Raw genomic sequence first — 21,316 nt, 5'->3', positions numbered from 1 at the left:
TAAAATGAACACAAAAAGTTTATTATTTTTTTATCACATAAAAACAACAACCACGATTTCTAAGAATCTCAACTTAACGTATTGTAAATATCCAACAATAAACGATATTTTGTCACGAAGTCCTCGAATTCTGACATCATATCTTTGCATGAGTGAAGTTATTGGATATCAAGTGGATTATGTGATAAACATGACTTTGTAACTACGCATTACGTTTAGTGGATTTGAATTTAAAAACGTAATCATGACGTCCAAACAATGGAAACAAAACAAACAAAACACACCTCTTCACACTCGCTCCAACAGTTCATCCTGCAATACAAACACTATTTACGTAAGATTGCTATTGCGGTTTGTCTCCATCATAATGTATGTTGCCGAGCAGCGGTATTCACCTTAATTGGTATCATATGGACCATTCACACGGCAGCACGTCTCGTATGGTTATTCTTATCTGGCCTAAATAAAAAATAAATAATAAAAACAAAAACAAGAAAGGCATTTATTATATAAATTATATAACAGAATGTGATCGTTAAGATATTTGTGTTATAACTGGGCAGATATGTTGATATATTTTTATCGTTAATGAATTAAGCTGCGAAAATTATTGAAGAGGACAAACAAGCATGTATAATGCCTTAAAAACATTATTTAAAACACTTCTGCACTGTAATATTCTTGTTTTATACCTTACCCAGCTTTAGATGGAAACATACCTGCAGAAATAACTTTACAATTACATTACCGATAACACTATAAATGTGGAAAGAATGTGTAGACCACCACTTGACTTCATAGTCTTGTGAGTACTGCCAAAATCATTTTCAGCTCTTCCTGATCCATGAATATGAAAATTACGGCAATTACGCAAGCTGAGGTTTCAGATTAATTTAACTATCGGAAGATGACCACCTATGTGCTAGGCATTTTTTTACTTCTGTTTTGTTATTAACTGTGCGTCTGTAGTTGACTTCAATGATAAAACACTAAATATTATTTAGCCAACGTTTATTGGATCATCATGGTAGAGAGGGTCAGGAAAGCAGGCATGTAACTATCTATCAAAAAAGTTTATTTTGTAATTCAGCTGCAATGTTAATTTGTATGCTAACTAATGATTTGTTAACAAGTGTTAAAAATAATATATACTCTCTTAGAGTAAATATTCCACAAGATATTTCTGTGATTTTGATACTGCAATCGAGATTTGTCCCGTAATTGGTAGCACCACGAAACCGCTGAAAATCCCAGTATATTAATGACTAAACGCGGGAATTATTTGATCTATTGATGTATATAAACTGTAAAGAATGTATGAAAAGTGTGTACTTGGTTTTCAGTCTATATATCGACGGTCTGGACCAAATTGTCACCGCATTTGTTCCTTACATTTTAAGTTTTTAAGTTAAACAGAGAGTCAAGGCGACGAAAACAGGATTTACATACAAACTATTTTTATATGGTGCACTTATTCTAAGGTCAATTAAATTTGAGTATAAATCCTGCCGCACAAATGGTGATAAAAAGTTAACGATTTTCATGCTTCTCCTTGCAAACATTAACTATATACCATTTCCAAATTTTCGGCTAGTCAATATCACTGGTCGAAAATATTGGCTATCTGATACTTTAATGGATGATCTCTTCACCAAAAGATAACGTTATTTTGTAAAGATTATATCAGGTTGTTTGTGTATGACGTAATCAAACCATGTGCATTATGTTGCAGTCTATGATCTGATAGACACAATTCTTTAATTGATTAATTAAAACCATTTAATAGATTATATCATTTTGCCTTCCCCATAAATTGTATACCACTCCCACACCCTTAGTTCTGTAGTATTTATGCGTGTTCCACCAAACCATCTTTTTAAGTCCCTGTGTTAGTCGTTGAATGAACTCGATTTCGATTGCAATATAGTTTTTAAGACTTTTAAGAACCTAATTGTTCCCAGTATTTGTGTTACTCTCCACCATACATACAAGTCATTGTATTTTTGCGTCACTTCTCCACCGTTGCCCTGGTGTGTACATTACCCTCCGTCATCCACATACACCCGTAATAGTTCCTGTATGTGTGAAGCACTCATTTACCTTGTAGTCCCTATATGTGTGCTATAATGCTATCACCTGTCATATTGTTATGTGTGAAACATCCTACCACCCGGATAAATCACAGCATTGTGTGTGGACTCCGCAATGCCTATTAAGTCATTAAAATAAATGTATATCACTCCTCCGGTCCACAAAGTCTAGAACCATTCCACAATCCCGATTAGTCCCTGTCTGTTCGTGTCACCATCAATACCACTAGTCTCTGTCTGATAGCGTCGTCGTAGTCTTTGCCTGGCAGTAGCTCAATACCAAGCTGCTGAGGCGTCCAGTGGCATAGATCCATAGGTCCGTCAGTGTGGTTTTTACTCTATAAAGGCTTCGTGTACATCACGGAATGTGTCCACTGTCACTCACTGCAATCATGCTACATATCTTCTTTTACGGATACGTAACGGGCATCCGCATTTACTGATAATTCACGTGGATAAATTGACTAAAAAGCATTAAGTGTTCTTATATGATATCACTGGTCAGCGGTCACCAATCATGTCGTACAAACATGGTACCGTATGAATAGATGGATAACAATATGGATCTTGCTATAGTGGGCTGATAATCAGTTGACGATGGTGTCAATGTGAGATTTCCTATGTCTGATGATCTTGTGACGGAGACCGCTCACAAAAAACCCGGAATGTTCCAAGCAAGTGTCAAACAACTATGTAAATCATTTCAGCGACATAACAGAAATTCTTAATAAAGCTGCCGTGTTCAGAAAGGAAAGAAATTATTGTGTAAATCACTACAATACAAAGAGGATTTTCCAACCATGTTCTAACATACTTAAAACACTTGGAAGTGCATTGACATGCTACTAATTGTGGGTTTTCGTGCCAAATATAGCAAGCTATGAAATGCATCTTCGATTTCATTTCTCTTACCTGTTAGAATAAGATTATTCATCACGCGAGCGTGTGAAGCTCTGCTTTTAATTCATTATCTCTTAATCTTTATAGCTGGGATTTAAGTCACGACTGTCAAGGTGGGCAAACTGGAGAGCTATACCATCGAGAACATTTGTGTGGATTTCGAGGATGACAATGAAGTCACGCGTCGGAAGGGATGCGGGAAAACTAACGGTAACGGACGGATAAGATGCTCAGGTTTATTCTGCACTATGGACGTGTTCACCATGATCAAACAGACCATCACCTCCGAAGACTCAAACCCAATAACGAAATATTTCGATATTGGGCGCCAAGTTGGTAGCTACGGACCAGAAATGGTTTGGAAAATATACGATGCTGTTCGAAAAGAGGATAAGAAGGTAGGCGTTTAAGTTGTTACATTTGTTTGGTATGGTAAATAAAAATGTTTGTGTCACATCTGACGGACGGAATTTAATGCTGCAGATTGACTTGTTTGCTAATTACGGTGTGTTATATTATACAATAATTTGATTGACAAGTCACGAAGTGTTTGTTATCTACTTATGAAAGAAATGCGACACTTCCAAATGCCGATAAGCCGTTACAACAAAGTGTTTTCGCTGAAAATTCGAAAGGGCATGTAATATAATTGGAACAGTCTGCAATTTTAAAACCATTTAAATGCATTTTATTTAGTAAATAAATAAAACAACATGCAACAGAATAATTTGTAAAATTATAAAATGAACATATTTATGTCTAAAAATCGACAAACAAAAAAGAAAGGAAAAGATAATGCATCCTAAAAGGATAAAATAAATTCCCTTCTATAACGGTCAAATCAAGTTGTGTTATAATTGTATTAATCACCTAACGTAACAGGTATGATATATGATTTTGTTGCCACCCGACTCTACCCTTGACTCCTACCATAGCTGATTGATAAAGTTGTTGTTGGAACTATACTAAAATGTATCGATGATCTCTTAGTACAACTGAAGGGTAGAATGAATGACAAAGTATATATTACTGATCCCCTGCTATGTTAGAAGATCAGTATAGATAATTGCTTTTCTAGATGTCGACGTGAGTGAGGTTGAGTGAACAACACTTTCATCTGCCTCGTATGTTGGAAACGTAATATGCTTGTGTCATATTGATACAGTATGTCACCAAGTACAAATACATACCAATTAACACTCTGCCACTAAGCCTAGAATTGTTTTAATTAAAAAATGTTTTAAAGACTTAAAAGTAAACATCAATCAATTTATGCTTTCGGGCATAACTGTACCCGTGTGAATACTATTGTGTATTCATTCGGTTAAATGACTGACAATGGTAAGTTGAGCATCCTGTCCATAGCTTTTCTAATTGTACAGTGGTAGTAAACGTTTCTGGTACCTTACAACACAGTGCCAATTGTTTAAAGTACAGCCAGTGGGCCAGTTCACCAACCGGTAACATGTCAATGTTTTCCGGGAACGATATTTCCCGAGTAATATGTTTGAAAATGCCTATGACATATGTTCCTCGATATTTGTTTGGGTGGAATTCGATCCTTATGATAACAAGAAATGAAGTTTTGGGTGTCATATATATATAATATTGATAAATATATGATGTATCTGCGATTTGGATAGGAATCGTATGACAGGGTTTGTTGCTGAAGCAAATAATGCATATTCTCCTGAAAATCATGGTTCTAATCTTCCGATATATGTCTATAAAACAACTTAAGAGACAGAGGGAAATGGTCTTTATAACCAAGTGGTCATTATACATTTTAACATCTTGTTCAAATTGGTCATTTGGGATCCTAGAAAAGATGTCATATTATGCCTTTGGTCTTTATACAGAGGTGGTCGATAAGGCAGGTTTCATTGTAAACATCCCTTTATCACTTATGACGTTATCAATATCATGACGTCACATATTGTTATATATTATTACTCGTTGTTATGCATCTGCAGAATAAACCGAATGTTTGTCAATTCATTTTTTCTATATTTAGGCGGACAATTCGATAATGATCTTTCGCATATCTATATATAGATATACATACAATTCGTTTAATCCATTAGAGGTTAGATAATTATAGTGATCCTTTGTGTGTTAATATTGGTGGTACTTATAATTTAATAGGGCGATACCACCCAAAGCTTTGTGTCCTGACTAATGTTTAAAACTCCAAGGAGAACTTGTATTTCTTTGGAATCAATAGTTACACTATAAAACAAAGACCTTGTCTGCATTGGTAGATCACGATACTCCAGCAATAAACATGTTGATTTCAGCAGCGTATCAGTCAGGATACCGATTTAGAAAACACACGCCTGTAGAAAAGTATAAAAACGAAGTAGACTTGTAGACTATGTCAGGATGTTTACTGCATTTATATTCTGTTATTTTGTAGACTCTGTCAGGATGTTTACTACATTTGTATTCTGTTATTTTGTAGACTGTGTCAGGATGTTTACTACATTTGTATTCTGTTATTTTGTTGACTCTGTCAGGATGTTTACTACATTTGTATTCTGTTATTTTGTAGACTATGTCAAGATGTTTACTACATTTATTATACTGTTATTTTGTATACTGTATTAGGATGTTTACAACATTTGTATACTGTTATTTTGTAGACTATGTCAGGATGTTTACTGCATTTGTATACTGTTATTTTGTAGACTAAGTCAGGATGTTTACTACATTTGTATACTGTTATTTTGTAGACTGTATCAGGATGTTTACTACATTTGTATACTGTTATTTTGTAGACTGTATCAGGATGTTTACTACATTTGTATACTGTTATTTTGTATACTGTATCAGGATGTTTACTACATTTGTATACTGTTATTTTGTAGACTATGTCAGGATGTTTACTACATTTGTATACTGTTATTTTGTAGACTATGTCAGGATGTTTACTACATTTATATTCTGTTATTTTGTAGACTATGTCAGGATGTTTACTTCATTTGTATTCTGTTATTTTATAGACTGTGTCAGGATGTTTACTGCATTTGTAATCTAATATATTTTCGTGAGTTAGTGATTATGAACGGATCATCCAATTAGGAAATTTGGGGACAGGGAGAAAGCTTATAAATTAGCACTTTAGATTTTTTGAGAGTAAATGCATATCTCCCTTAAAGTTGTATTTCATGCTAATTTCACTGTAACGACATGTCGCTTAAACATTTGATATGTGAACATAGTCATGTAACTTGATAACTTAGCTCCACAAAAGTATATATGTCGGCCTATAAGAGTCTAGGGATCATACATTCCTAGTTTTGAATTTATCATACGCCGCCATTTTCGTACCTTCGGGTTTTGTCGGAATTCCGAATCGTATCACGTGACTGACGTTCACACGACTTGCACGTGGTGATCCAGGTTACTGGCGCAAGCGCACATATGTTTGTTAACATTTTACTTCTGGCAAATATGAGCAAATCGTGCAATTAGAGCGAGTATTTGAAACATCTACTTCATACATTGCGGTAATTCAATATTGTGTGCATCAAAATATTGTAATGGGCGAGCATTATTATCTTTGCAGATCCAGTCTGCTGAGGTCGACCTGATGTTTTGTTGACAAAATTTTGTTGACAATTTTTTTAGTTTCACAACTCTCGTGTTACTTCGAGATTGTTGCGACGATATTCGGAATAGTTAGGAAAGATTCGGCATCTTTCGGGCATATTTTTTACATGTACACGTTAAAAATATTTCTTACTATTATAATTAAATCTACTTCCAATGCTGCAATTTTACAAAAAGTGGTAAAATTAGAAAGATTAAACCTCGGGCAGACGGAGAAAAATGTGTATAACACTTAAACAGTTTTCACTATGACAAAAAGAGCGAAAGTAATAGACCATACAACTTTAAAAACGTGTTCATTGAAAAATCAATAATTTTGGCCAATATGGTGCCTTTGTTTTACAAAAGGACAATATTCTATAAAAAAATATTATTTTATATCATTACTTGTTTCCAAGAGCAGACAATGAGAACACTCCGTTGTGATAACTGATTATCATCTTCTGCTGTTTGTGAATAAAGAAATAATGGAGATTGCGTAAAAATCTCGGAATCGATATAGTCCGGTTCAAAAACGTAAGCGTCTTAAGTAATAGTAATGCTTTAATATTAACTTAACAAAATATACTGAAATAGATTCAATAAATTCAATACCTCTCCGCCTTATTGATTTCTGTATCGATTTTGAAATATGCTTTGCACTTTGTAGACGTATTTTGGTTGGATAATATATTTGTTCTCTTTCTCATAACGACATCGTCCTCTATATATGAAAAATATATCCAAAAAAACTTGAAATATACATTTTGTCACAAAGGAGGTCATATCTAATAAAACACATATTGCTTATACATGTATTTATAAACATTTAAAAACCTAATATATGGTTAAAGCGAAATCATTTTATGAAGTATGCGTACGGAAAAACCTTAAGAAAACTAAAACACCCTGCTTATCTTATCACATTGTATTGTGTGATAATAATAGGTAGAGTATAGTGAACTGTTTGACCGTTATTTTGTGGACAGTTGGACCAACAGTACAAAGTGTTCTTGCGGCTTCAACACTAGACAAGGCTCTTCCTATTCCCGACATAGAAACTGTCTTCCGACTGACAGTCGAACACCCAGTATGGAGGGTCCTTATCCCGCTTTTCCAAAGTCATTAACATGGTGACCGGGTGACATTGAGCTTTATGTGATCCTGGCATCAGGATTGAGAAATCGCATCTTTTGTATTGACAGCGGATCACTGGGTTTTCCTATTACTTAATGATTCTGAGTTTTATAGGAAAGACCGTGATGGGCTCTATCATACATATGTGGTAACATTTGTAATTGTCAAAATACTAGCAACGCCCAATCTATTTCATTAGGATAAAGTACTATAACATACAAGGCTCTGCACTGCTAACATACTGCTGATATCGCATGTCGCAACAGGAATGCAAGAAGTTATAATCAGAAGTATACGTTTAGGTATAAGTTCGCACTGCAAGGAGGAGGGAGGGATAGGGATAAGAAGTGTGAGTTAGACTTTCTAGAAATTGTAAATCACGCTAAGATTGTCGATAAAAATTATATTACTTTACTTAAATTAGGGCGATGGTTTGAACTGCAAATGCGATTAAATTTGAAAATAAAGTAAAAGTAGGTAATACTGAAAACAATTTTTCAAAGGATCACAACTAACGTCCTTTATAAACGTATGCACAGTAATTACATAAATCATACATAGGCCATAGGAGTCAATAACAAGCTATTTGTTTCAATTTGTTTGTGTAAATCCAAACAGATACATGTTTAAAGTTGGTTATTGTTTATTTTACTTAAAAGCCCACTACCGTTTCAAAACGGCTTTTATTTTTCCAAAATAGAAATTTAAAACGAGATTGATATTTTTCTTGAGTCGCAAAAGTTATTAACTTACCGTTAATATTACGCTTATCATCACCATCTGAACAATTTAACTAAAATAAATCAAATGTCAATTTTCATAACGCGGTTCGTCTTATGATTCTCGCCGAGTTAGTTAACAGTTACGACAGAAGGCAAAGCAGCGGCATTAATTTTCATTGTTAAGGTAGATTACGAAAGAAATATTGCCTTTGTTTTGCGTTGCTACCTCATCTAGGCCATCGATGTACATAATTTCCAATGTTTTTACTGTTTTAAACAGTTTATGTTTAATTTTCGTTTTAGAAACGTAGTGATAAGAGTCAACAAGAATGACCATACTAGGAGGCAAATTCATCCGAAAAATCATCGATAAAATGATGAAAAAGTATAAAAATCTATTCATTTTGAAAATTTCAAGGCAGATAAAAGATGAATGATTACATTTTTTTCACAGGTTACTACAAGGTACAATAAAACTGCAGACCAATTAAAATGATTATGCTAGTGTCAATAAAATTGTTGTCTCTCTTTGTCATTGTAATGTAACGGTTGGTTTACTGTTCGATGTCTTTTTCTGCAGTGTATTATTTCAGTTAGCTAGTGCAATATTAGGGACAATATTTATAACTATTACATGGATAGCTACACCATCATACATGTAGTCTCTAATAACAATCATGTTACTCAGAACAAGCAGCACATCGCATACAAGAAGGCCAACCAATAAGTTTGATAAGCAATATACACCATCAAAATACGAACGAAAAGGGATAACGTTTGAGGCAGTAACGTTTAACATTAAATTTCATTTTGAGATTACACATAGGTGATATACACTACGATTCTGATCCCGAGACCTGTCAAAGCTTATCCCTTCGTCATTTATGTTGCTATCACATCCTGCTTTTAATGAGGTAATACTCCGATACATGTATGTCATTCTACTACCTATATAAGTGATTTCATATGTTCGATAATTACTTATATCCCCGTATTATAACTATCAGGTAACCAAATCACTTATGGATATGATTAAGTTTATATCATTTAGCAAGAAAATTACAACATGTTTTCAGAGATGTAATTTATAACGGCTAAAAGTAATTTACGTTCTGAATGTCAATGTTATTTCAGTAAATATATGTGTCGATAGTAAATGATGTCAAACTTGATAATTAAATTGTAAATCATGCTTCATGTAATGATAAATGATAAGCCATGATATCAAATTTAACTGGTCATACTTAAAATCCCTATATAATCAGCACAGTATGCCTTCCGACAGTTTAAGCAGTGTTGATCGCGGTAAAGCAGTTTAGTCTGGCAAATACGATTCTCTATCTCAATGCCAATCATGACGAATGTCATCCCAAATGACCCAAGAAATCCATCAAAGCAATCGAAACCACAAGGGTTCATTAAAACTTCAAGAAAGAAGTTGTTTGTTACTCAAAGTTAAACTTCAATCAGTGATTGGTCTAAACTGAATAAGTGTTCTTGACACCTCACTTAGGTATTTTATTTTTTCTATAAACCCTGATCAAGGTATCCTGGTACCGTGGCACCCATGAAAGACTCTGATACTGCCAAGCGCTGATCAGATCGCTGTCAGTAAAATCTGGACGGATGTAGTGTGGTTGTTGCCATGACAATACACATCCGAGATGAAGCATTATAAAGCAGTAGAATTGCTATCCTTAGATTTACCATACTTATGCACATCGTTTAAATGTGAAGGTTTCCTTAAATAATATTAGCTCTTGATAGGACATAAAACAGTATTAACATATATATTCCTCTTAGAACTTTGTTTTTCTTTTTCGCTGGCAATTCTGTGGAAATCAAAATAACATTTTCATTTATTCGGTTCATTCGAATGAAATTTGAACATATGAATTACTTTAGTGTAGAGTCATTTTAATTTGAGGTGAATCTTGGTATAATATGATCATATATTTACATTCTGAGTGTTTTGTCACTATTAGAATCAACCAACTGACGAAATGAAAACACTATGAATACACGATGAATACAACGATTCTCGTGCATTTATTAGTTGATTTCAAACATCACGCCAGTTTCATATCAATAAAAAATAGTCCCCACAATATTCTAATATTCATATATATGTATAATCTTTAATGTGTAGTTTCTTGATATAGAATCAACTAAGGTTTACTATAATAAGTCAATCAAATTTTATTTTTAACTATATTTCTTGTTTATCGTCTGTTGTCATTGGAAAAACAAAGGTCGACTGAAAGGCGGAAGCTTGAAAACGCGACGATGTGGAACGACTTTGTCATCCAGCTGTTCCATTAATCTCGTTTCTCGTTGTATATGGATTTCATAATTTTAAATATAATATAATAACCTTTGAATTATTTTCATATTCATAAATTATTCTTATGTAAGTACATGTATATGGATTTCATATATTTTTCTAATTTTCATAGCGGTTATGAATTTCAGAAGCTACATGTATCTACATACCTTTCGATGAGCGCTAATGAAATGTGTGCATGTGAAACAGGTTCTGGTTATGCCGTGTTATATATAATGCAACGCCTTATACCATATGATTATTTCTGATGTTAACAGATTTGTTGATTTGTGGTTGGTTAGTTTATTTGACTTCCTATTAACACCTAAGGTAATTAAAAGATGGAGGCTGCGGTATATTCGTATTATGTCTTTTTGTAAAAGTGAAAGTATGAACAATTCTACTGAAGCTTTATTTTACAGAGTTTGGAGATGAAATAACTTCTCCGATGTTTTGATGATAAGAAATTTAGAATTTTACTGTATCTAATCATTTCTTGTTGTTGTACCACTCCACATTTTATTGATATGCCGAGTCACAACATGGCTGTAGGTTGTCCTTTATTACAGTAAGTATGCCTTATAAATGGAAGGGCATTGATTTTCGCTAGACAAGCCAAGGCTGTTGCAATAAAAGGCCTGTTTGCCTGGACTCTATCATTCTCCGAAAGGGTCGGCATGTAACTGATTTAAGTACACTTTTATGTGCAAGTGTTGCATAACAGTGTTTATTGAGTGATGACAAAGGAAATGTCTAACATAATGTTACTTTAATAATAGGGTTGTGTCCAAATACAGACTCCGTTATTTCTTTACCCTGCCTATAATGTCTCATCTATCATTACTTATATATAAACGATATATACGTCTTTATGGGCTGTTTACTAGAAATGATTAATACCAATAAATAGAAAATGTTTTATGTATTTGGCTGGTGTTAAGGGTTGTTTACCCAATGTAACAAACACGGCACTCCACTTTATGATGTCACACTTCTCTGTGGGCGTGTGACGGTGATATGAATGGGTTATGGTAATGTGTAATGTGTATGTCACCTCTGTTTAAGGTCCCTCGACTCCCCATTAAATGGTTAAGTCTATAATTTTCTTTTCTGTTCTCATTTTTTTTAAAGTTTTTTCTTTGAAGGTGTGGTGGTGGGTGGTGGTGGTAGTGTGGTGGTGGTAGGTAGTGTGGTAGTGGTGGTGTAGTGGGTAGTGGTAGTGGTGGTGTAGTGTGGTAGTGTGGTAGTGTGGTAGTGGGGGTGGTAGTGGTGGTAGTGATGGTAGTGGTGGTAGTGGTGGTAGTGATGGTAGTGGTGGTAGTGGTGGTAGTGGTGGTAGTGATGGTAGTGATGGTAGTGATGGTAGTGGTGGTAGTGGTGGTAGTGGTGGTAGTGATGGTAGTGGTGATATTGATGGTAGTGGTGGTGGTGGTGGTGGTAGTGATGGTAGTGGTGGTAGTGATGGTAGTGGTGGTAGTGGTGGTAGTGGTGGTAGTGGTGGTAGTGATGGTAGTGGTGGTAGTGGTGGTAGTGATGGTAGTGGTGGTAGTGGTGGTAGTGATGGTAGTGGTGGTAGTGGTGGTAGTGGTGGTAGTGATGGTAGTGATGGTAGTGATGGTAGTGGTGGTAGTGGTGGTAGTGATGGTAGTGGTGGTAGTGATGGTAGTGGTGGTAGTGGTGGTAGTGATGGTAGTGATGGTAGTGGTGGTAGTGATGGTAGTGGTGGTAGTGATGGTAGTGTGGTAGTGGTAGTGATGGTAGTGGTGGTAGTGGTGGTAGTGTGGTGGTAGTGGTGGTAGTGGTGGTAGTGATGGTAGTGGGTGGTAGTGGTGGTAGTGATGGTAGTGGTGGTATGATGGTGGGTGGTGGTGGTGTGTGATGGTAGTGTGGTAGTGGTGGTAGTGATGGTAGTGATGGTAGTGGTGGTAGTGATGGTAGTGATGGTAGTGGTGTGTGTGGTAGTGGTGGTAGTGTGGTAGTGGTGGTAGTGATGGTAGTGGTGGTAGTGTATGGTAGGTAGTGGTGGTAGTGATGGTAGTGGTGGTAGTGGTGGTAGTGTGGTAGGTGATAGTGATGGTAGTGTGGTAGTGGTGGTAGTGATGGTAGTGATGGTAGTGGTGGTAGTGATGGTAGTGATGGTAGTGGTGGTATGATGGTAGTGTGGTAGTGGTGGTAGTGTGTAGTGGTTGTGATGGTAGTGTGGTAGTGTGGTAGTGGTGGTAGTGGTGGTAGTGTGGTAGTGTGGTAGTGATGGTAGTGGTGGTGGTGGTGGTGTAGTGTGTATTGTGTATGGTAGTGTGGTAGTGTGGTAGTGTGAGTAGTGTAGGGTGGTGATGGTAGTGGTGGTAGTGATGGTGTGTGTAGATGGTAGTGGTAGTGGTGGTAGTGTGGTAGTGTGTGGTAGTGTGTATGATGGTGGTAGTGTGGTAGTGATTGAGTGTGGTGGATGTGGAGTGGTGGTAGTGTGGTAGTGATGGTAGATGGTGGTGGTGTGGTAGTGGTGGTAGTGGTGGTAGTGATGGTAGTGGTGGTAGTGTGATATTGATGGTAGTGGTGGTAGTGGTGTATGATGGTAGTGTGTAGTGATGGTAGTGGTGTAGTGTGGTAGTGTGGTAGTGGTGGTGGTGTGGTAGTGATGGTAGTGGTGGTAGTGATGGTAGTGGTGGTAGTGATGGTAGTGGTGGTAGTTATGGTAGTGATGGTAGTGATGGTAATGGTGGTCATGTTTTTTTTTTTTGTGGTCATGGTTATTTGTATACCATTTTTGTTTGAAGGATCGTTGACTCTCATTTAAATGGTTTATTTTATAGGTTTTCTCTTTCATAATATTTTTTTTATCCTTGACGGTAATATATCATTTCATGTTTATTTGTTTTAAGAACATATTTTTTATAATATCTGTGAAATTAATCGTGATGTATTTTGTTGATGTACATGCTTTCCTTGATTGACCATGGAAGTGCGAGGACACGTTGTTGCCCATCATTTCCGGGTACTCGAGTTTCCGCCCACTTCCAGAGTACATTGTGCGTTTTCATCAGGGCCACCTATATCTTAACAATCTAAACATACCGGTAAATAGTTTTTTATTTGTTCTGAAATTGTTGCAAATAAATTATAATTAAAAAAAAAATGTCGATAGTTGGTGAGAGGGACAAAATGTTACCTTTGTGTTTATCGCTGATTTGGTCTTTTCGCATTTAATTTGCAAATAGCTCAGTTACATTACTTTGTGCATATGATGGTTTATGAGTATTACGTAATGTTTGTATGGGCAAAACGTCATTTTTCAAAGAAAATGACGTATTGTTCTCGAACAAAGCGTAGTTGAGAAATTGAGTTCGTTGTCTTTATAGTATATTGTGTTCTTGTTTGATGACAGTAAGTCGGATATCGATCGAGTATGCAAAATATTTTTTCTTATTTCGTTTTTAATTGCCTTTATATATGCAGATTGTCTTTTTAGGTCATCTGACCGAAGGTCAGGATGACCTATTGTCATCGTTTTTCGTCGTGCGCCGTGCGCCGTGCGTGGCGTGAGGGGTGGGGCCCCAAAAGGGCAAATTTTCTTAATATTAGCTTTTAAATCCTACTCCTCCTTCATCCTTGGATGGATTTCATCCATATTTGGTGTGAAACATCATTGGAGAGGGACAATCATATTTTATTTAAATAAGCCTGGTCCGACCCCTAGAGGTGAGTAATGGGGCCCAAAAAAGGGCAAATTTTCTTAATTTTAGCTTTAAAATCCTACTCCTTTTTCATCCTTGGATGGATTTCATCCATATTTGGTGTGAAACATCATTGGGGAGGGACAATCATATTTTATCTAAATTAGCCTGGTCCGACCCCTAGGGGTGAGTAATGGGGCCCAAAAAAGGGCAAATTTTCTTAATTTTAGATTTAAAATCCTACTCCTCTTTCATCCTTGGATGAATTTCACCTATATTTGGTGTAAAATATCATTGGGGAAGGAAATTCATATTTTATATAAATGAGCCTGGTCCGACCCCTAGGGGCTGAGGGGTGGGGCCCCAAAAGGGCAAATTTTCTTAATATTAGCTTTTAAATCCTACTCCTCCTTCATCCTTGGATGGATTTCACCCATATTTGGTTTGAAACATCATTGGGGAAGGACAATCATTTTTTATATAAATGAGCCTGGTCCGACCCCTAGGGGCTGAGAGATGGGGCCCAAAAAAGGTCAAATTTTCGTAATTTTATCTTTAAAATCCTACTCCTCCTTCATCCTTGAATGGATTTAACCTATATTTGGTGTAAAATATCATTGGGGAAGGACAATCATTTTTTTATATAAATGAGCCTGGTCCGACCTCTAGGGGTTGAGGGGTGGGGCCCCAAAAAGGCAAATTTTCTTAATTTCAGCTTTTAATTTCTACTCCTCCTCCTCTATCCTTGGATGGATTTCATCCATATTTGGTATGAAACATCATTGGGGAAGGACAATCATATTTTATATAAAGGAGCCTGGTTTGATCCCTAGGGGCAGAGGGGCTTGGCTCCAAAAGGGCAAATTTTCTTAATTTAAGCTAGATCCTACTCCTCCTTCATCCTTAGATGGATTTCACCCATATTTGGTGTGAAACATCATTTGGGAAGGACAATCATAGTTTATATGAATGAGCCTGGTCCGACCCCTAGGGGCTGATTGATGGGCCCAAAAAGGGAAAATTTTCTTAATTTTAGCTTTAAAATCCTACTCCTCCTTCATCCTTGGATGAATTTCATCCATATTTGGTGTGAAACATCATTGGGGAAGGACAATCATATTTGATATAAATGAGCCTGGTCCGACCCCTAGGGGCTGAGGGGTGGGGCCCCAAAAGGGCAAATTTTCATAATTTTAGCTTTAAAATCCTACTCCTCTTTCATCCTTGGATGGATTTCATCCATATTTGGTGTGAAACATCATTGGGGAAGGATAATCGTATTTGATATAAATGAGTCTGGTCCGACCCCTAGGGGCTGTGGGGTGGGGCCCCAAAAGGGCAAATTTTCTTATTTTAGCTTGCCCACTTCCTGTTTTCAGATTTCGGTCTCCGATCTCAATGAAAGTTGGTCTATAGGGGTTAAGATTGATGCCGAACAACATGCAAACATTTTAATAAAGATTTTGGTATTCCAAGATGGCCGCTGGCCCACTTCCTGTTTTCAGGTTTCAGTCTCCGATCTCAAGGAAAATTGGTCTATAGGAGTTTTAATTGAATCAGAAGGGGGAACTTTAGATGAGGACAATCATATTTTATAAAGGACCGAGCTAAGACACATGGGGATAGGGCAGCGGATGTCCAAAATGGAAGCTTTGCTGAAATTTGGCTTTGAAATCTGACTCCTCCTTATATTAATCCGTGAATGGGTTACAACCATATATGGATGAAGGGCTACCAAGTTTGTTCAACAAATGACATTTACCTATTTCAGAAACTTACATATTCAACTAAGGAGTTCCTTGTATTGTTTATATTAATCGTTAACCAATACTTTGTACTGTGACATTTTTGTTTTGTGCAATGAGTCAGATGACCGTTAGGGCCCATGGGCCTCTTGTTTTAACTTGAAAGATAATCATTACTGTTTTCAGCTTGCTATTTCGAGAGATTGTTTCATGGAGCTATCACTTGATTACAATAAAATAGATATATTATATCATTGCCATTATATATATAAATATAACGGAGACTAGAAGGTGGCAGATATAATCTTATAAGGTACCTATCGATCATATAATTCCCGATCGAGGATAGCTGTCTAGTATTATCTCATGGGAGTTTCAGTCATAACCACTAAGACATTAATCTATACTTACGTAATGTTTGACAGACTGTTTCAAAATTTACGTATACATACAATATTACTTCACAGTCGGATACTTTCAGTTACAACTGTTATTTAAAGTTTAGGCTTTGTATTCAACTTTTATGCAATTTATACAAACGCAAAACTTCTTTTTGATGTATTTAACATGATAACTAAGGACACCTACCCGTCTCTTTGATTGATGTATTGATTGCTATAGACAGCTTTGAAATACTACATCGTTATGTGTAAAATCAACAAAAGAGGGAGAAGACTTGGAACGAACAAACAAATTCAACGCGTAAACAATTAAATTGAGCTAGCCAAAAAGCACTTTAGCCATATACATGATGTTCTATCTTCGTAACTTCATTCACATACATGGGCATCGCCACATCTTGAGCCGAGTGATTAACCCTTTCGTTACCACGGCGCAGTGTCAAAGATGCCAACGTCGTAACGATTGAAGGTCGTAAGTTGACGCAAGGAAAAGCTAACACTTAGCAATCAGTCATCAAATGTTACTTAATAATAATTATAAGCGGGCTGCACAGACCGAGTGGTTAAGATGTCCCGACGTACTACCACAAACCCTCAACCTCTGAGCCGTCAGTTCGAATTCTATCGGTTTCAGTAAACATAATAACTACAACTAACTACAAAAAGCGACCATTCATTGAATGAAACCCACCACAACCACCACTACCACAATTGTTACCATCACAATCACATCTCCACCACCATCAACAACACCAACATCACCATCACTACCACCATCATCATCATCACCACCACCACCACCAACAGCAACATCAACATTATCACCACCATCACCACCACCACCACCAACAACAACAACAACACAACTATCATTACTACCACCACTACCATCACTACCACTACCACCACCACAACCTCCCCAACAACTACCACAATCACCACTACCATCCCCCACTACCACCACCACCACCACCACCACCACCACCACCACCACCAGCCACATTACCACCACCCCCAGCCCCACCACCACCACCCCCACCACAAACCCTATCACCACCACCCCCACCACTATTAAACCACCACCACCACCGCCACCACTACTACTACCACTACCACCACTACCCCCAACCACTATTACCACCACCACCACCACCACCCCACCACTATTAAACCACCCACCCCCACCACTACTACCCTCACTACCACCAGTCACGTACACTTTGCCGTCACTAACCTGTCATCACAACACGCTGACATTTGCTTGCTTCTAAAGAATTAAAACAACACTGGCAACCCTCCACACCACCGACACGGTCATCATCACCGCTCCATCAAAACAGCTGCCTCGTTACCAGGAGCTAAGAATAGAATTCAACATTCACCAAATCGACATAGCCTCGCTAATAGCTATCTGCCAGTTCCAAACTCTTAAATTTCTATGCCACGGATTTATTGGAATTTAATTTTGTGTGTCTGATTGAAAATGTTTTTCGTATTAGCTTTTGTCTTTCCTCTTCCTGGAAGCATTCCCAGATATCTGCTATTACGCTGGTAGAAGGACGGAATATAGTCATTTCCAAGGCTTCTCGCTTACATTTATTTTCCATGGAAAAGTTTTCTAAATCTAATCTACCGCTGTTGGTAATAACATTAAATGTTCAGATATTCAGCATCCTCCAAGGCAGGCAAGGAAATATAGCGTTACTGATCAATACTGGTATCCGTTATTTCTAATCATTCACCAAAATAATGTCAACAATTACAGATTGTCGTACCGATATCAAAGTTTTAAAAACAATCGTCTTTGAACTGACATATGTGATTGCTTTTTAACTCATTTGTAATGACTCGAGAAAAGCAATTAAAGCGTATTACCTGTTTACCGTAAACTTACTATTTTTAAGTTATGGAATATAAAGATATATTTACATATGCCTCTATATAGTCAACGTAAGGGGAGTTGCGTTCAAATTAGCGTAAACGCAACGACGTATGAATACAAACCCAAAGTAGGATCGGACTATTTCTAGTTCACGCTTCGGTAAGATTTTGCGTCATATGATAATCTAAATAAACTATAATTACTTAATTTACATTTTACCTTTTCACAGATGACAGATTTGCTTTGAATTAATAATAAACTAAAAAACGATTTCGGTCTTTTATTTGTCTCAAGACTGATCCTTAGGCAGCACAGACAATAACATGCTCGTCATTAGCCTACTCGGTTGGCCGACTGTATGAAATGTAAACAAAGTTTCATCGTTATCAGATTCAAAATAATAATAAAGAGTTGTTATTAGATCCAATTAAAACGTATTTGACATCAAAACAGAATATGTGTTCAAGCATTGTAACGGTAATAAACAACAAAAAGAATCGCTGGTCGGGTCTACAACCGGGGGCTTTCCTCAGGAATGTTCAAGGAATTCCATAGTTAAGTCAGTCACAACACACCATGCAAACACTTGTCTATCATCCGTACAATAAAATAAAAGTCGTGACTATGAAGAATTTAGTCTATATCGCGTACGTAGACCGATACATACATAAGAAACATTCAGCAGCTCAACAGTCATTCCATTTGATCAACAGACTATTTCACAGTTACTTTCTTCAGTTGAAAATCAAATATGGCGGCTCGCTCCACTTCGGACTGCATCACTACCCTGGCAACGATACCGATAGTCGCTCCGCCTCGGTTATCTCAATTTTTATTCGAAATGGACATTATTGATACATTATCAAATTGGAAAAAAATATAATTTAAAAATAATTAAAGGTGTCATTGTTATATTTCAAATCAAACTGTAGCTATAACATTCAACAATCGGAACTATATCTTCGGTCATCCTGACTACCGTAGTTACCCAACTTAGCAACCATCACCGTTTTAAATTTGACGTAAAAGTAGACTTTTTTATGCAAATATAGAGATTGAATAGTGTTTTGATTGCGTTAAAGGTGGTATGAACGCAATGGGATACAGACATATTCAATGTAGCGCGTTAGGATGACCGAAGTATAGTTCGCTTGTTGAATGTTATAGCTACAGTTTGATTTGAAATATGTGACACCTTTAATTATTTCTAAATTATATTTTTTCCATTGCGTTAATGTATAATGTCCACCGAATAAAATTGAGATAACCGAGGCGGAGCGACTACAAGGGTAGTGATGCAAAGTGGAGCGAGCCGCCATATTTGATTTTCAATCTAACTGTGATAGTCTGTTGATCAAATGGCATGGCTGTTGAGCTGCTGAATGTTTCTTATGTATGTATCGTCTAGTATATAGACTAAAATTCTTCATAGTCACGACTTTGTATCCCATTGCGTTATACCACCTTTGCACAAAACACTGTTCAATTCTATTTATGGTGGCTTGGCGCACACACGTCAGATTATATTATAAACTCGCTTATGGTGACTTGGGGCACGCATTCAGATATATTATAAACTCGCTTATGGTGACTTGGGGCACGCACGTCAGATTATATCATAAACTCGCTTATGGTGACTTGGGGCACGCACGTCAGATTATATTATAAACTCGCTTATGATGACTTGGCGCACACACGTAAGATTATATTATAAAATAAGGCAACTTTAATCAGTGTAGTGGTCCTTTTAAACGAATGCATTCGTGTAAATTGCATACTATAAACCGAAATAAGACTTGCTGTCTTATGTCAATATTTAAAAAATACTCACGGCCAAGAATTGTATTTTTCACCACAAAATCATAGTTTAGAAATGTGTTTGAAACTTTTAGTAATCGCTGCCGACATCAATTAAGTGCTGAAAATCATAGCCGGTTATATTATTTACATGGATAAAACGATTCGCAATTTTAAGTAAAAAACAAACAAACTAGATTTTAGCGATTTTCAAATTTCGCGATCTGACTGTAAGTGCATATATGAATTAACCATTTCCCAATATTTTGCGGAGCAAATTTCCGCGATTATAGCGATGTTCTCGAAATCGCGAAAATATCCCAACGGAAATAACCGACTCTCCGGTATCACAATACAAACCTTAATTAACATATATTTAAAAAAACAATTTTGAGGTAGTGCAGAGTATATGCATAAATTAATTTTATAATTTAGTAGAAAATCATTTATTTATTTTTATGATGTGTCTATCACACACTTCCTGAACTATGATACCCGTTTTATGTCATCATATACAGTTTACATGAATAGCTGTTACCCAAATAACATACGTGTATCTTTGTTTACATCTTTGCTGTATTTATTTAGAAATCACTGCAGTCTGCATAGCTGATTACCTGTTCGTTTAAGCGTGAAATCTATATGCATTATTTAGACTAAGTACATCACGCTCTTTGATGTCTCCATCCAATAACATGAGTTCAGACATCCAGCCTGCTGTAAAATCAGCGACCTAACAAATCTAGCGTGTTAACATGAGACAATGAAATATTTAATAGCATCTAATTGATACATCGTCAATAGCCATGGAAATTGTAATTAGATTTAACAAATGTCCCGTACTTATTTTATCTCTTAAAAGACAACGTTCCGCTTGATTGATTTTATGAATAATTCAACATTTTGAATAAATATGTGTTAGATTTCGTTTAATTCCATATTGGCAAAGCGATGTTTGATTGGGCAGTTTGTTTGATTATAACGTCCTATTAACAGCCAGGGTCATGTAAGAACGGCCTCCCATGTATCAGTATGTAGTGTGTATGAATTGCGTGGT

The 21,316-nt window shown here is 36.4% G+C and overlaps 1 protein-coding gene across 3 annotated transcripts in view; it reads left to right on the top strand.

Moving 5' to 3' along the window:
* The first annotated feature begins 2,304 nt into the window (after positions 1–2,304).
* LOC138325736 (SCY1-like protein 2) overlaps positions 2,305–21,316 on the top strand; it is a 99,246-nt gene continuing 80,234 nt past the window's right edge. For 2 of the 3 annotated variants that reach the window (XM_069271593.1, XM_069271592.1), the window contains exon 1: positions 2,308–3,388. In XM_069271593.1, the coding sequence (XP_069127694.1) occupies positions 3,239–3,388 (150 nt within the window). In that variant the 5' untranslated portion in view covers positions 2,308–3,238. Of the gene's footprint in view, positions 3,389–21,316 lie in introns of all 3 variants that reach the window. The other variant, XM_069271591.1, reaches the window with a different exon arrangement.

This window comes from Argopecten irradians, chromosome 6 (assembly GCF_041381155.1).
Source record: "Argopecten irradians isolate NY chromosome 6, Ai_NY, whole genome shotgun sequence".
Classification (NCBI taxonomy): domain Eukaryota; kingdom Metazoa; phylum Mollusca; class Bivalvia; order Pectinida; family Pectinidae; genus Argopecten; species Argopecten irradians.
The sequence above is the reverse complement of the archived record's forward strand: the minus strand, read 5'-3'. Positions and strand labels throughout refer to the sequence as shown.